Here is a 19,576-nt window from a genome sequence, read left to right on the forward strand (position 1 = left end):
GTCCCACTATTACCTTCTTACACACTTCTGGTGTATCTAACATGTTTTTCTTTTTATGCATGCTGAGACTATTTGATTAGATAAAGGGAAGCTTAACATTATTTTCCTAGTTGATGAACCTTTTCTATTATGTTACGATCCTCCCCATGTCTAATATTGCTTGTTGCCCTTAGTGTCTGTTTTGTCTACCCCACCTTTCTTTTGGTGATAATTTATCTGGAATATCCCTTTCCTTCATTTTACTGTTGATTTCCTTTAAATATCTACATCTCATCAAGAACATATTACTGGATTTTTCTTAGAACTCAGACAATTTATGTCTTTTATTGAGTATTTTTAAGAAGTTAGTTCAAGTCTCTTGGTGGTCAACTCAAGTTTCATCTAAAATTATTTTTATTTTACCCTTCTTTTTGAGAGATAATTTTGAGGGGTATACAGTTTTAGATCGATAGTTTATTTTCTGTGTGTGTAGTGAAGACATTATTTTACATGCAAAGTCTGCTGCCAGTTTTACTTACGCATTTTTGAAGAAAATACTTTTTTTCTTTTGGCTACGTTGGATTTTCTGTCTTTGATGTTAATGGCCTTTCACTTCTAAGTCTAGACGGAAATTACTTTTTATTTATCTTCTTTTTTATATGCATTTTCTGATTCTGAATTTTGTCTTTTGTGAGATCTGGAAGATTCTGAGCTCTGTGTTCTTTAAATATTATCTCTCTTTGACGTTTTTGCCTATCCTCTCCTTCTGGAAATTTACTGGATGTATATGTATTAGACTGTTTGCAGAACACTTGTTTTTTATCTTTCATATTTTTCATTTTCTTGTCTCTTTACCAGAATTTATGGTGCTGAGTGATATGGAACTGAGATGAGTCAGGCACATCTTCTAGTTCATCAGTTTTCTCTTCAGGTGTGTCTCATCTGCTCTTTAACCCATCCACTTTTTTCTTTTACTTTTCACAACTATATTTTAAGTTTTAAAAGTTTCACTTGGTTTGTTTTTTAGATATACCCAGTCATTTTTTATTGTCTGATGTTGCTTGCTCGTTTTTTGAATCCATGGGTATTTGGTAGACGGTATCTGGCAATCCCAATGGCTATTGTCCTCAAGGGGTCTAAATTTATTGCTTGTCTCTTCCTCATGATGGGTTGCCATCTCCTGTTCTTGGTGACCTTGGTGATAAACAGGAGTTACGAACTCCTGTTTGATGTATCCTTCTCTGTGGGAATCTTGAGAGTGTGACTGGGGGTGCTTTCCTTCTGATAGTATTTGTATTGGCTTTAGCTGGGGTCAGGGACTTGTGTCAGCTTTGGCTGGGGTCAAGAGGTTTTCGTGGCACCCCTTTTCAGTTCTCTCACTTCGCTTCTGGTCCAGGGCTCAGTGTCCTGATTCCACTACTGCTCTTGGCGTTACTACTTGCAGCTCTTGACTGCAGGTTTAGTTCTCACTAGAAGTTTGTTGCTTTCAGGGGGAAAGGGTGGCTTTAAATGTTCTCTATTTCTATGAGGTCAGCAAAATTAAGAAAATTTTAAATCGATGACCCACTTTGTTTTGCAGTGATAGAGTCCCCCATTGGTTCATCATAACTGATGGGATTAGAAGTCATTTACTTTAATACTTAGTTTTGGTAGTATATTTTAGTTTGTATTAGAAAACAGTTCTGTCCTACCAAAAGTAAGATTTCTTGGTGATAGCAAATTTTCTATTAAAACAAGTTTACATCTAAGTTAAAAGTTGAATCATTCTAAAGCAAAATGTTGAATAGTAATAGTACAGGTGGCAAGTGGATTTGGCAGTTTTCTACTTTGGTGAATGTGAATAAAAATTTGGGAAACACTTTGCTAGGGAATCAAGATGAGTAAGGCACAGCGTATCCTCTAGGCCCATTGTGAACCTATAGAGGTAAACCTGTGATGACCAAACTGTGAAAACTGTCAAGAGATACAGGCAGGGTGCTCTGGGCTTAGAGATGAGGTACAGAAATAAACTTGGTGATAGCAAAGATGAGAGCAAGTTTCCTGGAACCCAGCGTTAAGGACCAGTGGGCATTGGGTGGTTGCAGAATAAGGCTTGTTTAGGAATGCAAGCAGTTGAGCATGACTGGCTGGTAAGTCTCAGGTCACAGAGTGACATGTCACAGAGTGAGTGGAGACAGAGTGGAGACAAAAGCAGGAACAGGACCGCGGAAGGCCGTCTGTGCTACGGCAGGGAGTTTGGACTTGGTTCTGAAGATGAAGAGGACCTGTGAATAATTTGAAGCAGTTAAGTGTCGTGATGAGAGGTTGAGCGAGTGCCGAGATTGAAGGCAAATCAGCGGTTCAGAGACCGCTTGTTCAGCTAGTTCAGGGGAGAAAAGATGAAGCTACAGCTAAGGCAGTGGCACTGGGCGTGAGTTGGGGGGTGTGCTAATTTTAGATTTTTTCCGGGAGTAGGAAAGATAGGACTTCCCGGTGAGTTGGGTAGAAATGTTGAAGGAGATGGGGAGTCTAGAGTGACCTCAGGTTTCTGGATTAGGTCACCAGGTGACATGTAGAGCAATGAACTGATAACATACAGAAAGAAGAAAGAACTTGGTTTCCTTTGTTTTTGAGGGAAAAGATAAGTTTGTTTGTAAACTAAACTGAATCTGAGAGGTTTGTGAGCTATCTTGGTTAAGATCCAGTAGTAGTTGACAGGGAGCGTCTAGAAGTCTTGAGATGCTGCCCAGTCTGGAGAGATTTGCGAGACTTCAGCTCTTGACATTTCAGCCATTGCGTGCTACAGCAGTATGAAAAAATCTGAAGTGGTGTACAGAGAAACACTTAACATTTTTTGAATAGAAATTTACTCTGATGTGTATGAAAAGCATGAGTTGTACATCAAACCTATGATTTCATGGATATTATCACTTAGGCCAAGTGAGGCCAATAAAAGACAAATAGCAAATAAATAAAAATACATGTGATATGTGGAAATGGCAAAAACCATGGTGAAGCTATGCAAATGATGGAAGTTCAGAAAGTGCTGTTTGAGAAGCCATGGGTGTGGTGGATAAGGTCACCCAAGGAGAGAGTAAGCGTGGAAAGAAAAGAGAGTTGACACTTGGGTGGCGGGAATGGAGAAGAAGAGCCCCTGGAGACTGAGGAAGCGCAGCCAGAAGAATAGGAGGAGAACCAGGAGAAGATGGTCTCTGGAGTCCAGAGGAAGCGTTCTGAGGAGGAAGTGGTCAACAGCGGCAAGTAAGTTGTAAGCTGAACAGTGCTCTTGGGACTTAGTAGCAATTAAGGCAGACCAGTTGGCTGGAAGCAGCCAAACAATGGAGTTTTAAAAACACTTTGCTAATGATAGCTGACATTGCTAGCATTTCCAACACGCCACGTGCTAGTCTGTAGTCTAGGCACTTGCAGTGCGCTCACGGTTAATCAGGTGGGTGGCACTGCTGTCTTCACCTGACACGTGCGGACATGCAAGCACAGAGGTTAAGTGACTTGCCCAAGATCACACACTCAGGAGATGCGAGAGCCAGGATTCAAGCCCAGGCAGTCTGGTTCTCGAGTCCATGCTCATAGTCACTGTGACACATCGCCTCTCTGCCTAAAACAACATAGAAGAGAAAAATGACACCAGTGTTGTAATTACGGTACAGGTGGTGTCAGCCGTGGTGTCGGTGAGATCTGCCAGGCTGTTCTGTGACAGTGGCGCAGGCAGCCGAGTGTGAGCACGTGAGTGTATTGTAATCGATGCCATGCTGGTGACGTGTGGGCTGTCACAGACAGTCCTTGGCTCTTTCTGTATTTACGTACAAAAAACATTGGTAAGACAAACAATTTTAAAAGTGTGTATGTTTCCCAGGATAGTGCATGTCCCATATCGTGTGACATACTTTGGGTACAAAAATGTCTTTTTATTTTTACCAGTCATTACTCACTTTTGGAGTTAAATTCTAAACTCTGGAAATATTGTTCATCCAGAACAGATCCGGTTCCAGACATTGTATGTAATATTAATATAACCAATCTGTTGTAGAAAGTCATGGATGACCTTGTTGGAAATGGAAACGCAGTTGTAGGAAACCGAAAGTAAATGAGAATGGAGGATTTGAATGGGAGAAATGGGAAGAAGAATTCTTGATAGACTGAGGAATGTGTGGCAGGAGATAGGGGAGACATCAGGCCATCAATGTCTCTTGGTTGTGGTCGGAGGAGCTAATCAGAGCTAACGATTTAAACGCTGGCTTAGAGCTGGACCGTGATCTGCGGTGTGGCCCTGGGAAGGAAGGGCCTCCGTGAGGTGGGCGTGAAGGTCCTTTTAGTTGAGGTAGTTAAACTGCAAGGCTAGGGTCTCGAAGGGGTCGTCTGCATGGGCCTTGTGTCTGGGATGATGGTACCGGGAGAATGTGGAGGAGAGAGGGGAACGCTGAACTACCGTGTGTCCCTGAAAATAAGACCTAGCTGGACCATCAGCTCTAATGAGTCTTCTGGAGCAAAAATTAATGTAAGACCCGGTCTTATTTTACTATAATATAAGACCGGGTCTAATATAATATATAGTATAATATAATATAAGACCAGGTCTTATATTAATGTTTGCTCCAAAGGACGCATTAGAGCTGATTGTCCGGCTAGGTCTTATTTTCGGGGAAACAGGGTAGTTAGTTGTCTCAAACATGAGAACAACCACGAGGTAACTAGGTGGCAGTGACAAGGAAAAGTAGATAAAGTACAGTACAGTGTTTGAGAGAAGAGACTGGCATCAGAGGACCTAGGTTTGACTCCTCCCTAGGGTGGTGACCTTGAGCAAATCACTTAATTTTACCAGGAATGTTTCCCATCTGTACAGTGGAGATGATGGTATTTGGACCTGAGAAGAGTTGCCGTGAGGATTAATAAAATGATGCATGTAGAACGCTTGGTACCCTATGTGACAAATAGTGCAAGTAGTTTGCTAGGAAGATTGTTACTGTTCTTCCCTTCTGGTATTGTGAGGTTTTCATACAGCAAATGGGACATAATGAGAAGGATTAACTACAGAAACAGGTTTGTGTTTCGAGAACTGATGGTGGCCTTGCTCAGGAAAAAAGAAAGTTGGTTTGTCCTAACCATAGAGGGATAACAGTGGTGAAGCAAAAATGGTGTAAAACATGGTGTTAATGATGGTGCTGATGATAGGAAAGGAAAACCATTACTTGGGCAAGAGTTAGAAGGAATACACTGCTGTACTTCTCAGTGATTTTTAGGTTGTGTAGCTTTTCTCTGGTAGCTGTAAATCTTTATTATTGAACTTTCTTCAGGGAAAAAAACCTGAGTCTGAAACTCCAGTCCTAATTCCCCTTTTCTCCGAGTGAAATTATTTTTAAAATCATGGTTGTTGATAACGTGAAGGCTTTTGCCCCACCGTTGTGATCCTGCAGTGCTGCCTGTGTGCTGTAGTTGTGAGTATTAGGAGCAGCGGTTGTTAGGAAGAGGGAAGGTCTGAATGTGGCTGTGGGAAATGAAGAGATTGACAGGCTCACCCTGTACCACTTCAGCTCCGCCCCATGGCCTGAGACACAAATACACACTGAGGGATGGATAGGAGAATAGGAGCCGCTGATAGGCAACTTTTCTCAGAGGAATCAGGATTTAGTTCTGGCCAGGAGGCTGAGAATGTAGCAGAGTTTATTTATGTATGGTAAAATAACATACTACTCAGGGTATAGTAAAAGCAGATGGCAGAAAGGGGCAGCGGTGGGCAGACGTCTTTTGTTCATTCAGCAAATACTGATTTGAGGGCTTACTGTGTGTTAGGCACATACAAGATGAATAAGATGCCCTTTATTATCCTCTATCTAAAGAGATTGTAAACAGATAAATTCAGAGTACAGATGGTGACTTTGAACCTGAGGAAAAAAGAAATAGATTAAACTAATATTTGGAGAGAGGGGGAAAGAATTGGAAAATGAGAATTTTTCAGAGCTCAGTGTTCTTATTGGAGTTATTTTGTTGGGGCATAAGTTCCAAGTATTTTTCTAAAGTGCCATAGAAGCCAGGAAGACTACTACTCAAAATTCTAGTGGTTTAATTGTTGATTAGGGTTTGTGTTGTTTCCTTAGGGTGGTGCACCATGGACGATTTTGCCCTGGGAGATTTCACTGTAGCAGATTATGCCTTGTTAGAAGATTGTCCTTATGTGGACGATTGTGTCTTTGCTCCTGAATTGATGTCCAATGATTATGTTCGGGTGACTCAGCTTTACTTTGATGGGGTGGTAAGTAGATTTGTTAACTTTTTGTTTTTTAACATTGTCTTCTAAAAGGTTTCTTCTTTTTTTTTTTGAGATATAATTGACATTATATACTAGTTTCAGGTACATAAAATGGTTCGATATTTGTATATATTGTGAAATCACCACAATAAGCCTAGTTAACATTCATCACTACATTATAATTTTTCTTGTGATGAAAATTTATAAGATTTACTTCTTTATTTTATTTTTATTTTTCAATTACAGTTGACATTCAATATTAATATTAGTTTCAAGTGTACAGCATAGTGGTTAGCTGTTTATATAACTTACAAACTGACCACCCCCCATCAGTCTAGTACCCACCTAGCAATATGCATAGTTACTGCAATATAATTCCTATGCTATACTTTACATCCCCATGACTGTTTTGTAACTGCCAATTCGTACTTCTTAACCCCTTCACCTCTTTCCCCCTAAGATTTACTTCTTAAGGATTTTTGATTTAGAGCTATGTGAGTAAAGATGTTTTTGTGCTACGCAAGTTTATATTCGTGTGTTTGAGAAGGTGATTTCAGAAGGGCAGGTAAGCGTGCCTCCACAGCAGCCAGAGGCATGATGGCGAGAGGCTATTTCCTGACTGCAGAGCAGAACGCTCAGGAGAGCCCTAGAGACAGACTCAGGGAAACACCAGAGAAAGGCCTGAGGACTCATTGGTTGAAGATGTTGTTGTCAAAGCATATATATAAGTGTGCACTGAAATGTTTTGAGTTTAGTACTAATAATCCTTCCATTAAGAAGCAAGAGCTATCCATGCTTATATGCCCATTTAATCTACGACAATGGAAGCAAGAATGTACGATGGGGTAAAGACAGTCTGTTCAATAAATGGTGCTGGGAAACCTGGACAGACACATGCAAGAAAATGAAGCTGGACCACCTCCTTACACCATATACAAAAATAAATTCAAAATGGCTTAAAGACTTAAATGTAAGATCTGAAACCATAAAATATCTAGAAGAAAATATAGGAAGAAACTTCATGGACATTACCCGGAATAAGATTTTTACTGATATATCCCCTCGCGCGAGGGAAGTAAGAGAAAAAATAAACACGTGGGATTACATCAAACTAAAAAGTTTTTTCACAGCAAAGGAAACCATCAATGAAATAAAAAGGGATCCTACTGAATGGGAAAAGATATTTGCCAATGATATATCTGATAAGGGGTTAATATCACAAATCTATAAAAAAAACTCACTCAACTCCAAAAAAACAAACAACCCAATTAAAAAATGGGCAGAGGACAGGAAGAGACATTTTTCTAAAAAGGACAACAGGCAAACAGACATATGAAGAAATGCTCAACCTCACTAACCATCAGAGAAATGCAAATAAAAACCACAATGAGATACCACCTCACCTCATTCAAAATGGCTATCATCAATAAATCAACAAACAGCAAGTGCTGGCGTGGATGTGGAGAAAAGGGAACGCTAGTGCACTGTTGGTGGGATTGCACATTGGTGCAGCCTCTATGGAAAACAGTATGGAGGTATCTCAGAAATCTGAAAATGGAACTACCCTATGATCCAGTAATTCCACTCCTAGGCATCTGTCTGGAGAAATCCAAAACTCCAATTCAAAAATCTGTATGCACCCCTATGTTTATTGCAGCACTATACACAATAGTCAAGACACGGAAACAACCGAAATGCCCATCGGTAGATGACTGGATTAAGAAACTGTGGTACATTTATACAATGGAGTATTATGCAGCCATAAAGAAAAAAGAAATCTTACCATTTGCAACAACACGGATGGATCTAGAGAACATTATGTTAGGCGAAATAAGCCAGAAAGAGAAAGACAAGTACTATATGATCTCACTTATATGCGGAATCTAAAGAAAAGAATAAGTGAATGAACTAATCAGAAACAGTTCTGGGGACAAAGAGGAAAAACTGAGGGTTGTTAGATGGGCGGGGGGAGGGGTGGGGATAAGGGGAAAGGTGAGGTGATTAGAAAACAGTCGGTAACCATAAAATGGCCTCAGGGTTTTTGAAAAATAATTTCGGGAACGTAATCAATAATATTGTAAAGATTTTGTAGGGTATCTGATGGACACGTGTCCCATCTGGGAGACCACCTCAGGGCAGATGTAGATGCTTGATCAATGTACTGTACACCTGAAACTGAACAATAATGAATGCCAACTATAATTTTATATATATAATGTGATGGCTCGGTGCGATATCGGAGGGATAGTGGAAGGGGGGATGGGGGAAGGGGGTTCACAGTGTGAGGGATATAAATGATGAACACCTAAGTATTACCTTGTCTTGTGCACCTGAAACTAATAATAAAAAAAAAATTTAAAAAGAAAGAAGCAAGAGCTATACTTTGGCATCTTACTAGACACAAATCAAAATAATTTTTTTCTTTTCAGGGTAGGCAATATAAAGATTATGCCCAAAGTGAGAGAAATTTAGGTGAGTACACTGGTATTTCAATTTGTTGAAAGACTGTATCAAGGGAAGTTCATCCATTTATACCAACATAACAAACTTACATACCTCTTAAAATTTGTTCTTACTGTTCTTTTTCACTAGAAACCCAAACGTTTCTTTGTTAAAATAATGTTTTAGCCAACAGTTAAGTATTCTTAACATCTTAACAGGTTAAAATATTTCATTTATTTATTTATTACTTTTCTATATCCATTTTTGCTTTTTCCCAATTAACAATGTTAATTTATTAAAGAATGAGGCACACAAAATTAATTAACAACTTTTTTTAATTAAGAATTTGACGTCTGCAATATGTGGTGCAGTAAACCAGTTTCTGTCCTGCGAGATTACTGCGACGCCATTAAAATATACATCTTCTGGCCACTTCTGTTTCAACATCAGCACCGTTCTATAATATCACGATTGCATCCTTGTGTGGAGGCTACGTAAGTCACTACATGTCATTCATTTTATATTGCCCAGGACTGAGAGATGCCACGTGCAACGGAAGGCTTCTGTCTCCTGCTGTGCACTGTTCAACTTTGCTCTGGTTTAATAAGAGTGGAAAAAGTTAATACTTGGGATTTGGATATGAAGGAATAATCCTGGTAACATTATATATAATGAATAAAATGCCAGGGAGCATGAGATGGTAAATTTGAAGCTGAGTAAGGAAAAATGAATGCTTGTTAATAAATATCAGCATTGTAGTACAGAAGAGAGGAAAAAGTATAGTATTTTATCCACTTAATAAACAGCTTGTTACCTAGAATGCAGACACAGAGAATTTAATTTTTTTTCCAAATAGTTTAAATTGAGGTATAACATGTTCAGTGTGAAGTTCAATGAATTTTTATATAAGAGAACCTGATCTTTTAAAAAAAAAATTTGTCTTTAAGGAATTCTCATGCTTCTGAGATAAGTCTGAAGAAGTTACAGCATCTTGAGTTGATGGAAGATATTGTGGATTTGGCAAAGAAAGTTGTGGTAAGTGGTAGAATATGGCTTTTCTCCCCTCTGTTTAAACAACGTAAATGTGTATGTGGTGTCAGGCCCGTGTTACTAATTTATAGCAATTACCGGGTAATGGTTTTAGTTGTGGTTAATCTGAGATGAGTCTGCTCTCCGTGAGCTTGTTCTGTGTGTTAGAGAGATGAGGTGGCAGATGGCTGTTTTAGTGACATGACATGATGAGAACCAGGACTGCTCATTGTCATTAAAGGACAGAACTTAGAATTTGTCACAAATGAAAGTGTGTTCCTGGTTCGCAGAAACTTTTGTCACAGGTTCTGAAAGTGATGGGTTCTATCTTGTAAGATAAAATCATGCCACCGTCACCACCACTACACTGAGAGTTTTTCTTTTTTTTCTTAGAAAGCCAGTTGATAATTTCTCTTATTTTAGTTGATCATGGAGTCAAGTGTTTTTCTTGGTATTATTCTGATTGCAAACTTAAATTTAGAAAGGGCAATCTGATGTTTATTTCCTGATGATAATCATTTGGAGTAACTTCTATCAGCCCGTGTATTTTTATAAAACATCTAGGTATAATTAACATTAAAATTCATACATCTGAAGTTACACTTCATCATTTTATCATTAGAATCTAATGTAAAACTATTTCTGAATTCTTGTTTCCTGGTCCTTAAGAGGTAAATTGGGCGTGACAGTGTTTGTGGGCAGTGGTTACTATGTATATACCAGAGGTGTCAAAAAAATGGTGCCAAAAAAATGTATACGAGTGGACACTCTGGTCATCGTTGCTCAAGCAGTAGTTCGCCGTAATAAGAAGTGTCTGGACGCTGATGGTAACCACTTTGAGCATCTCTTTTAATCGCAGAAGTCAAGTGTGACTTGTATTCATCTTTTGTTATCGGTATATATTATTACAATTTTAATACAGTTTTCCTTTCTTAAAATGCGTATACATTTTTTTGGCACCCTCTGTATGTGTTCCTAAGATGTAGGATTTTATTGTGCCCTGGAAAATGCCAGTATAATTGACTGAATAAGGGAAAAAACGTTTTGTCCTTTTTGTTTTGTTTTGTTTTACAGAATGATTCATTCTTTATTGGAGGCTTACTGAGAATTGGTTATAAAATAGAAAATGTAAGTATTACAGGAACCCAATGTAATTGAGTAGATGGCAGTCGTCTCACTGCTCACTCTCAGTGTACTGGCTGCACACAATGAGGGTTTTGTGTGTAGTGTGTGGTAGTGATAGTTTCTGTGTTTTGCTTAAGCACTCTCCTTATTTTGGGAGTTTGCATCATTTCCATTCCCCGCTCCCCCATATGTCCTCCCCCATATGTCGGGTAGCTTTGAGCCTCTTTGACAAGCTGATTTCCTTTTTCTCTTTTAGATTATGTATGTACCTGGCGTTACGTTCTCCCAAATGAAATTATTAGGTCCCTGGTATGAACATGTTTTGCTATAAAATTACTAGATAATCTCCAGATACACTAATAAATCAATTTTCGTTGCTGTTGGTAACATGGACACAAGCATTGCATAACTCCACTCTCTAATTTCTGAAGTCATTTCAGACAGCAGAAGTATGAATAAGGTTTCTGAACTCTTGACCCTTTATGAAGACCTTTGCACTGAGTGCCCATTTGCCCAGCCATGCCCTCCTCTTGCTGTTTATCTCCTTGTTCTTCTGTGTGACACAGACCATGTAACATGTACAGTCCCTTTGGTGAACCTTAATTTATACCATTAATCTTGAGGTAAGGGTGGAAGTCCGAGTTTTGGTGAGAACTGAGACCCTGTGTTCATCTTGTATTATTGCACTCTGTTGCCAAGGGCTCCATCTGGCCAGGTTTTAGAGCTCACCTTTCAAATCTGTAATGATGGCAGAAGCATCTTGAGCTCTGAGGGTAGCCCAAGGTTACCGGAAGATGTGACAGACATGAGTCCGTGGTATCTTAACTTGTATGTTGGGGGCCAGCTATTCTAGGTTCTGTGCTGGAGTAATAAAAATACTCCATAATGAAAATGTAAGGTTGTACAAGTTTTGTATTAAAAATCTGAAATACTATATAAGATAAATTTATAATGCCCAAGTCACATGCTACACCTCTCTTTTTGAAATAGAAAATCTTGGCAATGGAAGAAGCTTTGAATTGGGTGAAGTACACAGGCGATGTAACAATTCTGCCTAAATTAGGAGCAGTTGACAATTGTTGGCCTATGTTAAGTATTTTCTTTACTGAATGTAAGTATAAATGCTTTAAATACTTACTTGACTCAGTATTTAAATACTTACTTGACTCAGTATTTGGGAAAATGGAATGTGTAGGTATGTGATTCCTTACTTAGGATTTAAAAAAAATGTTTTTCTCTTGTAAGAAAAAAGCCTGCATAAGAGAATTTTAACTTTGTAGTTAGTTTTGTTCTGTATCTCCTGTCTTAATGATTTCCATGACATTAGACTTTTAAACATTTTACCAGATGGATGTTATGTTATTATATGTAATAACCAAAAAAAGAGACCACACTGGGGCTCGTGTTCTTACTCATAACAGAAATAAAAACTAGATATAAGATTATAATTTTCATTTCCCTGATGAATCCGTTACTCTTAATGTATGATGAAACTGCCTTGTACATATTTTTTTTGCTTTGTAAAATACTTTCCCTAAAGCATTTAAAGGTTAGTGGTGCTCTTCTAGTATAGGTATAGGAATCTTGAAAGAGGGAATGTTTGACTCTTTAGTAGATGATGAATGATAATTTGCCATCTCCAATGAGAAGAGAACAAATTTTCTGCTATTGATCTAAATGTTAGAGAGAAATTAAGATTAAACATGAAGACAGATTCTTGTGATAGGTGGTTCTCTCTGTTCTGAAGACCTTTAATTATAGGCTAGATTTCATGGTAGAAGTAGAGGACCAATATTACGTACTGGGCACCTATGTGGGCTCGTTTTTGACTCTTTCTCTGTTCTCTTAATAATATTCCTGCAAGGTATAGCTCTTATAATATTCCTGTTTTAGAAATGAGCAAGAAGGGCTTTCAGAGGTTACGTGCTATTTCTGTACTCTAGTAAGTGGTAGAACTTAGATTAGAAGCCAGGTCTCTTCGATCTCAAAGTCCAGGTTTTCGTCCTATAATCTTGCTCTATCCCTAAGTATTACTTTATTTGGTGACTTTCCAAAGTCCTTTCTTGAATTTTAAATTTTAGGTACTCCTTCCGCCATTGAAATGAATGTGTTTGTCTAGAGTTGTAACTACATTTTTGTTGTAATAAAATATTATTATTTACCACTTTAGAAAAATACTGTAGAACAGCTTAAAATACAGAAAATGATGCCTGGTAAACTTTAATGTAAATTTATTACCTACAGCATTTTAATTAGTTTATTAAGTTTACATAAGAATAGTATTTCAAATAAAGTCTCATTTTTAGCATTTCATTCATGAGAGTCAATTGTTGAACTAAGACATTTTAAATTCTTCATTTGTTCTATTAAGTACATTTTAGAAAGTAGTATTATGGGTTTTGATTTGGTTTTTTTTCCAGCCATTTTTATTGAGCAATTGGGATTTTTGCCAGATACACCATAGGTGCTCAAATATGTTTATGAAATCCATTTGGAATGTGTTATGATAGAGCATTGTGGTAACTACAATTAGAAATAATGTAATAATAAACAAGTGTTTTTTAATGCTATTAATAAAACTAATTAGATTCATAGCAAGCAATGAATCTAATGTTATCAATTGTTTTTAAAAATACATTATTTGATACATGTAAAAGATCACAAGAAACATGATATTTAGAAAGTATAAGAATATAATGATAATATAATAATAATATAATGTATGGGCTCACCTAACCTAAGAATTAAAACATTAACACCAATTTTTTTAAAACAAATATTCTCTCACTCTCTCCTCAAAATAAAATTTAGACAAGTATCACATAACTAAAGTTGTAACAGAAAACTGCAATATGCTTGAAGAATTTAAAAGTCAGAGTTGTGCGGAGTGTATAGAGGTGAGAATAAATATTTACTTGTAAGTATATTTTAAGATTTGCATGTTAGAGAAAGTTCAATAAAACTGCTATTTGACAATACACCAGGAAGTACTGTAAAATTCAGTAACATATTTGAGGGAAAATTTTAATAAATTTTGATTGAAATATTTTTTTTCTTGGAAGAGGAAAATAGCATCTTGGTAAGAATTTTTTTTTTTCAAGAATTTTCTAATGTTATAGATTTTAAAAGAGTTAGCCGAAATTTGATTTTCTTAAAAAGCTTTTAATTAGTTGAGCAAATGTGATTTTCTTTGGTAGCAACTTTATTGGAGATGCAATCCACATACCATACAGTTCACTCATAAGAAATGGGATTTTAACTAAATTTTTAAAAAAGGATTTAGGAAAATATTTAATGTTGTATATACTTCTCTAAAGCCATTCATCTGATCCAGTTATTTTAGTTAATTTATTTTGAAAATCTGGGTGTTTGAAGTGAAAAGTTTGTTATTTCTGGAGCATCTTTGATTTCCTTTTGATTTCATTCTTGCTAACTTTTTTGCCTAGTTCTTTTTGGCAGTTAATCTAATCAACATTGCCTATATATGTTACTGATTTATATATTGTTTTGTAAGTACTCAGGTTTATTGCATAATATCACATTTTTGAATGTAAAATTAAAGTTCTACCTTGCATCTATTATTTTCCCCTGCCACATGGCATGCTTAGTAAGGTATATATAAAAGTGGGTTTGTCAAGTACTGTAATCAAGGGGATCAGCTGTTAGCAATTGTTTGTAATGGTTTTGTTTTCTTTTTACCATTCCTTTAACAAAGTTAAGATTGAGTCATTAGAGACAGTTTTCTTTAAATACATGTAACAAAATATTGAGTTTTTTTACGTAAATAATCTCCCAGGTTATTTCTGATAACAAGATAGAAACCTAGGTCCATTTTTCCTAGGTATGGGGTTTCTTGATTGTCTCCGCAGTTAATTGATGGGTCTTCTTTCACCTTGGTTTCTCAGCAAGGAGAACTAATGAAAAGGAGAGGAAATGAAGAGTTTTCCAAAGAAAGATTTGATGTAGCTATTATCTATTACACCAGAGCCATTGAATATAGGTAAGAGCTAAACAGAACAACGAGATTCTTTTTATGTGGCAGATGAAGTTAGAATGCCAGTCAGGAGAAACAAAAGCAAGACGAGGAATTGAAGAATATCTTCAATTTGCTATGCAGAATAGATTTTCTGACTCTTAAGATTAGGAGCATTAGAGATGGTCTGAGTATATGAACCTAATCAAACAGTATAACTGAAATGAGTCAGGCAAAATTGTGAATTTAGTTCTGCCTGCGCTGTTTTCCTTTAAGCTTTCTAGTACAGACTCATCTGTTCTTTTTTATTTTCATTTTGCCTTCAACTAATTTCTTCCAAATTATTAACTGATCGGAAAGGGTTAGTTACTAATACTTAATAACTTAAGATGCCACCCATTCTGGGATTTACACTTTCTAAGAGAGTAACAGTTGGAATTGTTGAGAGAATGCATGCGTTCTTTCTACTTTCTCTTCTGTTTGCTCAGCTGCTAGAATTTGGTAGCTAGAGTTTTTGCAAGTGTGTCTCACTCTTTGCTCCTATGCGGTCTCAGCTGGGCCCCTACCTGGGCCCCTACCGTGTTTCCCCGAAAATAAGACCTAGCTGGACAATCAGCTCTAATGCGTCTTTTGGAGCCAAGATTAATATAAGACCCAGACTTATATAAGATAGTAAAGTAAGTGTACTTTATAGTAAAGTAAGACCAGGTCTTATATTTATTTTTGCCCCAAAAGATATATTAGAGCTGATTGTCTGGCTAGGTTTTACTTCGGGGAAACACAGTAATATTGTAGCAGCCTGGGGAAGATTCTCCCAGGCTGTAGATAGCTACTCCTTGCCAGTCTCCACAGGGAATGAGTTAATCAAAGTAGCCTGACACGTCTGAAAGGCTGCTGCTGTGTTCTTCTGCGGAGGAGGTGGAAGAAAGGAGAAGCAAGTTCCATCACACGTAGACAAAGCTAAAGGACAGAATTTGAAATGAAGTTTTTTGTTTGTTTCACATGTAATGTGCTTTACTGACTAAACATTATTTCTTTTAAAGTCCTGAAAATCACCTTCTTTATGGTAACCGAGCTCTTTGTTTTCTTCGCACTGGACAGTTCAGGTAAGTTGGTTAGAGCACCCCAGTCACTGCACTTTTATGCTAAATACCTGTTTTTCAGAAATGTTTCTGTTTTACAGGTATGCAGGGAAATCCATTAATAGTTCTTTGGTAGGAATGGTTAAATGGTTAAAAGAGGGTCCTGTATGCTATATATGTAATAACAGTGACAGGAGCACTTATTCTGATTGAGTGGATAGCATATGTTATATATTATTTTAAATACTTTATATATATTATTTAATTCTCACAACACCCTTAATAGGTAGTGGTATTCTCCACATTTACATTTGAACAAACTCATGCCATTAGTAAGTAGTGCTGCCAAAATCTGAACAAGGTCTTATCTGATGATGTCAAAGTCTGTGTTTGTAACACCTGTAATATATTATCTCCTTTTGCTCTAGTAATTAATCGGTATAGTTCTGGAAGAAGTTGTGCTGTGTTTGTTTCCTCTATTCTGGTATGAAATAAATAAGTGTCCTTCATAAGTGAAAGAAAAGGAATTTAATAGTTTAGTTCTGAGAGTAAAATCATAGTTCTTAGTTTCTTATGTTGAACTGAGCTTTTATTTATTAGTTGAGAAGGATTGTTGACACTACACCATGATTTTGTTGTCCCTCCATTTAAAAACCTTAAGACATAAGTTATGAACATTAACATTGAGCAGGGTATGCTGTTATACTTAATTATGTCCAGCCTTACTGGAAGAAGGTTTAGGGTGGCTTCAAGGATGCATCCACTCAGTAAGAGAATACTAAACACAGAACAAACTGAAAAACCAGGCCGGAGCCTGGGATCCTCAGATTGAAACAGCATAGACCTAAGGTCCTGCTAAGTTAGTAATTATAACCTGTATTTGCATCTGACCTTTCTGTTGCCCAAAGTGAACAGAGAAAAATCTGACATGTTATATAATTCTGCCCGTGAAGAAAGAGGACACCAGTTGCTCCAGTGAGGCAGTGTTTTCCAGGCTTTAGTTCTGTAGGAAATTGCTTACATGGCTTGCAAGTGATATGAATTAAGTGATAGAGCAGAGAAGAGCCTCTGCAACTTTCCTGTTCATAGCAAAAAATTCGCTGAAAGTGCAGTTTTGGGTTTCACAAATACATTTTTCCCCCCTGAAGTTTTCTCACGAGAGCAGAGAGTCTGATGTTAGCTATTTTTTCATTGAAAGCACTTAATGTTGGGATATGAGAGGGTGGGAATGGGGAAGATAGTATATTCCGAGTTTGTAGTTTTTAAAAATAACATTTGCTATGTTTTTCTTTTATCATAAACAGAAAACATTCTCATGGTAGAAAATTTGGAAAATACAAGAGTTTAAAAAGAAGAAAATAAAAATCATCAGTAATGCAACCACCTCGGAGAATACTGCTGTATTAACGTTATGCAGCTTTTAGATGGCTTAAGCCGTGGATAAACCGAGGCTATCTAGTAGAGGAATGGATGGGCTTGACACAGCCTTTCATCAATACCACTGTCCTCAACTGGTTTCTCACAAGGAATGAGCCGCAAATGTCTTTAGTTACTGCCTCTGGCTAGGTCCAGAATTGCAAATATTCTATGCTGTTTGAAGGTGAATCTGTATGCTTTCAACATAAATAGGTTGGCAATTTGGCTAGCCTCTTGTGAAAATCGAGGCACCTAGCTGAAACCTTGAGTGGGCAGAAGGTCACTCCTTCTGCTTAGGGGAGCTCTGAGAGCTGAGAGGCAAACCAGGGTGTTTTTGCCCTCTTTCATGAGTGTTGAACTAAAACTCCGCTGCAGAGAAGGTGCATCTAAGTAGAAGCATAGAAGCCAGGTAGCCTGGTGAGGTAAAGGTCAAGAGCAGGGTTGTGCGTCCATCCTTGGATGACCTCCCTGACAGTCTAGCTTGCGGTTCATCACCAAGGTTTTCAATAGCAGCAGGTCAGCAGCGTTTCTTTCCTTTGGCCGGCACCAGTATGTGCTGGGGGCCTGTTCAGTGTCAGAAGCCTTACGCCACGCTGGTTTGGCTGGTGTTTCCCAGCTTTGCGCACACTCTAGGACTTGCTCAGTAACATGGGGATAATGCTTTCTGAGACCACAGTACATACAACTCCTGACCAAGAGAGTAGATGATGTGACTTCAGAAAATCACATATTCCCAGTAGTTCAGAAGTGCCACTGAAACAGGAGGACCCTGTCCTTTAGTTGAGTTACCACAAGGTTGGTAGATCTGTCTTGGGAATCTGGGTGAGCGTCTCCGGGGAGAGATGTGGGGTACAGCATCTACCGCCATGGTACTGTTCTCCATGCCTCACAAGCCTGCGAGGTGGGTGCTACTGTCTTTTTATAGATGAGGAAACAGGCAAGGACAGGTGGAGCAAGGTGTCCTTACCGCCTCGGACACTAGGCGGGTGTGATGAAGCCAGAATTTGAACCCAGGCAGCCTGGGTGTAGAGTCTCCACTGTTAATCACCGCAGAAAGGTGATGATAGAATCAAAGGGCAATGTGAAAATTGGAAGAAAAGTGAAAATTAAATGGTCCTAATAGTCAATAAATATTATCCTTACAGGACATGTAGGTTAAAAACTGGGTCTCTCTTTCATACCCATCAGATTGGCAAAAGTTTTAAATACTCATTATACCAAGTGTTTGAGAGGATGTGGAATAAAGGAAACTTTCATACTCGGCTGGAGGAAGTGTAAATTGGTGCCATCACTTTGGAGAGCAGTTTGGCAAGGTGAAGATGTGTGTACTCTGCAGCCCCCGCCAAACTCTCAAATGTGTACCCAAGAAGATGTGTACGAGGCTTCTTTATATCATTGTTTGTAAGAGTAAAGAAACGGAAACAACCTAAATGTCCATCAGAAGGGGAATGGATAAATAAATGATGGTATATTCATACAATGGAATTCTATGCTGCAGTTAAAATGAATGCAATGTTGAGTGAAAAAGCAAGTTGCAGAATGATTTGTATAGTATGCCTTTTATATAATGTTTAAAAATATGCAAAATGATATGCATGTCCATAATGTGTTAAAAAATGTTTTTAAAATGCATGGGCATGTTAAACACCAGGGGAGTGGCTGTCTCTGGGGAGGGAAGGAGGGAAAACGGTTGGAGATGGGAAAGTGGTACCCAGTGGATGTCAACTGTAACAAACTAATGCAAAAAGCTCTGAAGTAAATGCAGCAAAATGTTAAGATCTTGCTAAGGTGGTATGTGGGTGTTCATTATGTTAATGTTATTCTCTGTACTTTCATGTATACTTGAAATATTTGATAAAAAGCAACACAGTGTAATTAAAAATGCACGTAAGCCAAAAAGAAAAAAGAAAAAATGATCACTACGCATCAAGGATAAAACAAGTGAAAATTCTTGAAAGGAGAGAAATATAAGTAAGACCAATGGCGGGGAGCCTGAGGTGAGGTACGTGTGGGGAAAATGCTTCATTCGGAAATGGTCAAAGTGGTGGTGATGCTTTTAAATGCCAGGTAATCACACCGTTTGTAAATCTGACCTCCTATGGTGGAGTATAGGTGAGGCCAGGAGCCAATCAGAACCTTAACCTGTCGCCGGAGGTGTGTGTGTCTCCAGGTCTGCAGAGGTTGCACTTGGGAAGTACTGGGAAATACGGGGGAATGGGGTTGGAGTGAGGGTGGGCTGGGTGGAAACATGCCCCCTTCTGCCCCAGCTGCTCCCTTCAGCCTGAG

General features: G+C 38.0%; 1 protein-coding gene across 10 annotated transcripts in view; it reads left to right on the top strand.

Moving 5' to 3' along the window:
- The window catches only part of TTC3 (tetratricopeptide repeat domain 3), a 106,979-nt gene that overhangs the window by 7,027 nt on the left and 80,376 nt on the right, over positions 1–19,576 (top strand). For 2 of the 10 annotated variants that reach the window (XM_081029638.1, XM_081029640.1), the window contains exons 1-10: positions 1,238–3,219; positions 6,072–6,226; positions 8,653–8,695; positions 9,009–9,159; positions 9,613–9,700; positions 10,769–10,822; positions 11,810–11,930; positions 13,631–13,716; positions 14,725–14,819; positions 15,836–15,898. The exons of 5 other annotated variants lie outside the window; for them this stretch is intronic. In XM_081029638.1, coding sequence (XP_080885764.1) covers positions 3,096–3,219; positions 6,072–6,226; positions 8,653–8,695; positions 9,009–9,159; positions 9,613–9,700; positions 10,769–10,822; positions 11,810–11,930; positions 13,631–13,716; positions 14,725–14,819; positions 15,836–15,898 — 980 coding nt within the window. In that variant the 5' untranslated portion in view covers positions 1,238–3,095. Of the gene's footprint in view, positions 1–425; positions 3,220–6,071; positions 6,227–8,652; positions 8,696–9,008; positions 9,160–9,612; positions 9,701–10,768; positions 10,823–11,809; positions 11,931–13,630; positions 13,717–14,724; positions 14,820–15,835; positions 15,899–19,576 lie in introns of those variants that run through there. 3 more of the 10 variants (XM_081029641.1, XM_081029646.1, XM_081029645.1) reach the window with 2 other exon arrangements.

The sequence above is a fragment of the Rhinolophus hipposideros genome (assembly GCF_964194185.1).
Source record: "Rhinolophus hipposideros genome assembly, chromosome: 2".
Classification (NCBI taxonomy): Eukaryota; Metazoa; Chordata; class Mammalia; order Chiroptera; family Rhinolophidae; genus Rhinolophus; species Rhinolophus hipposideros.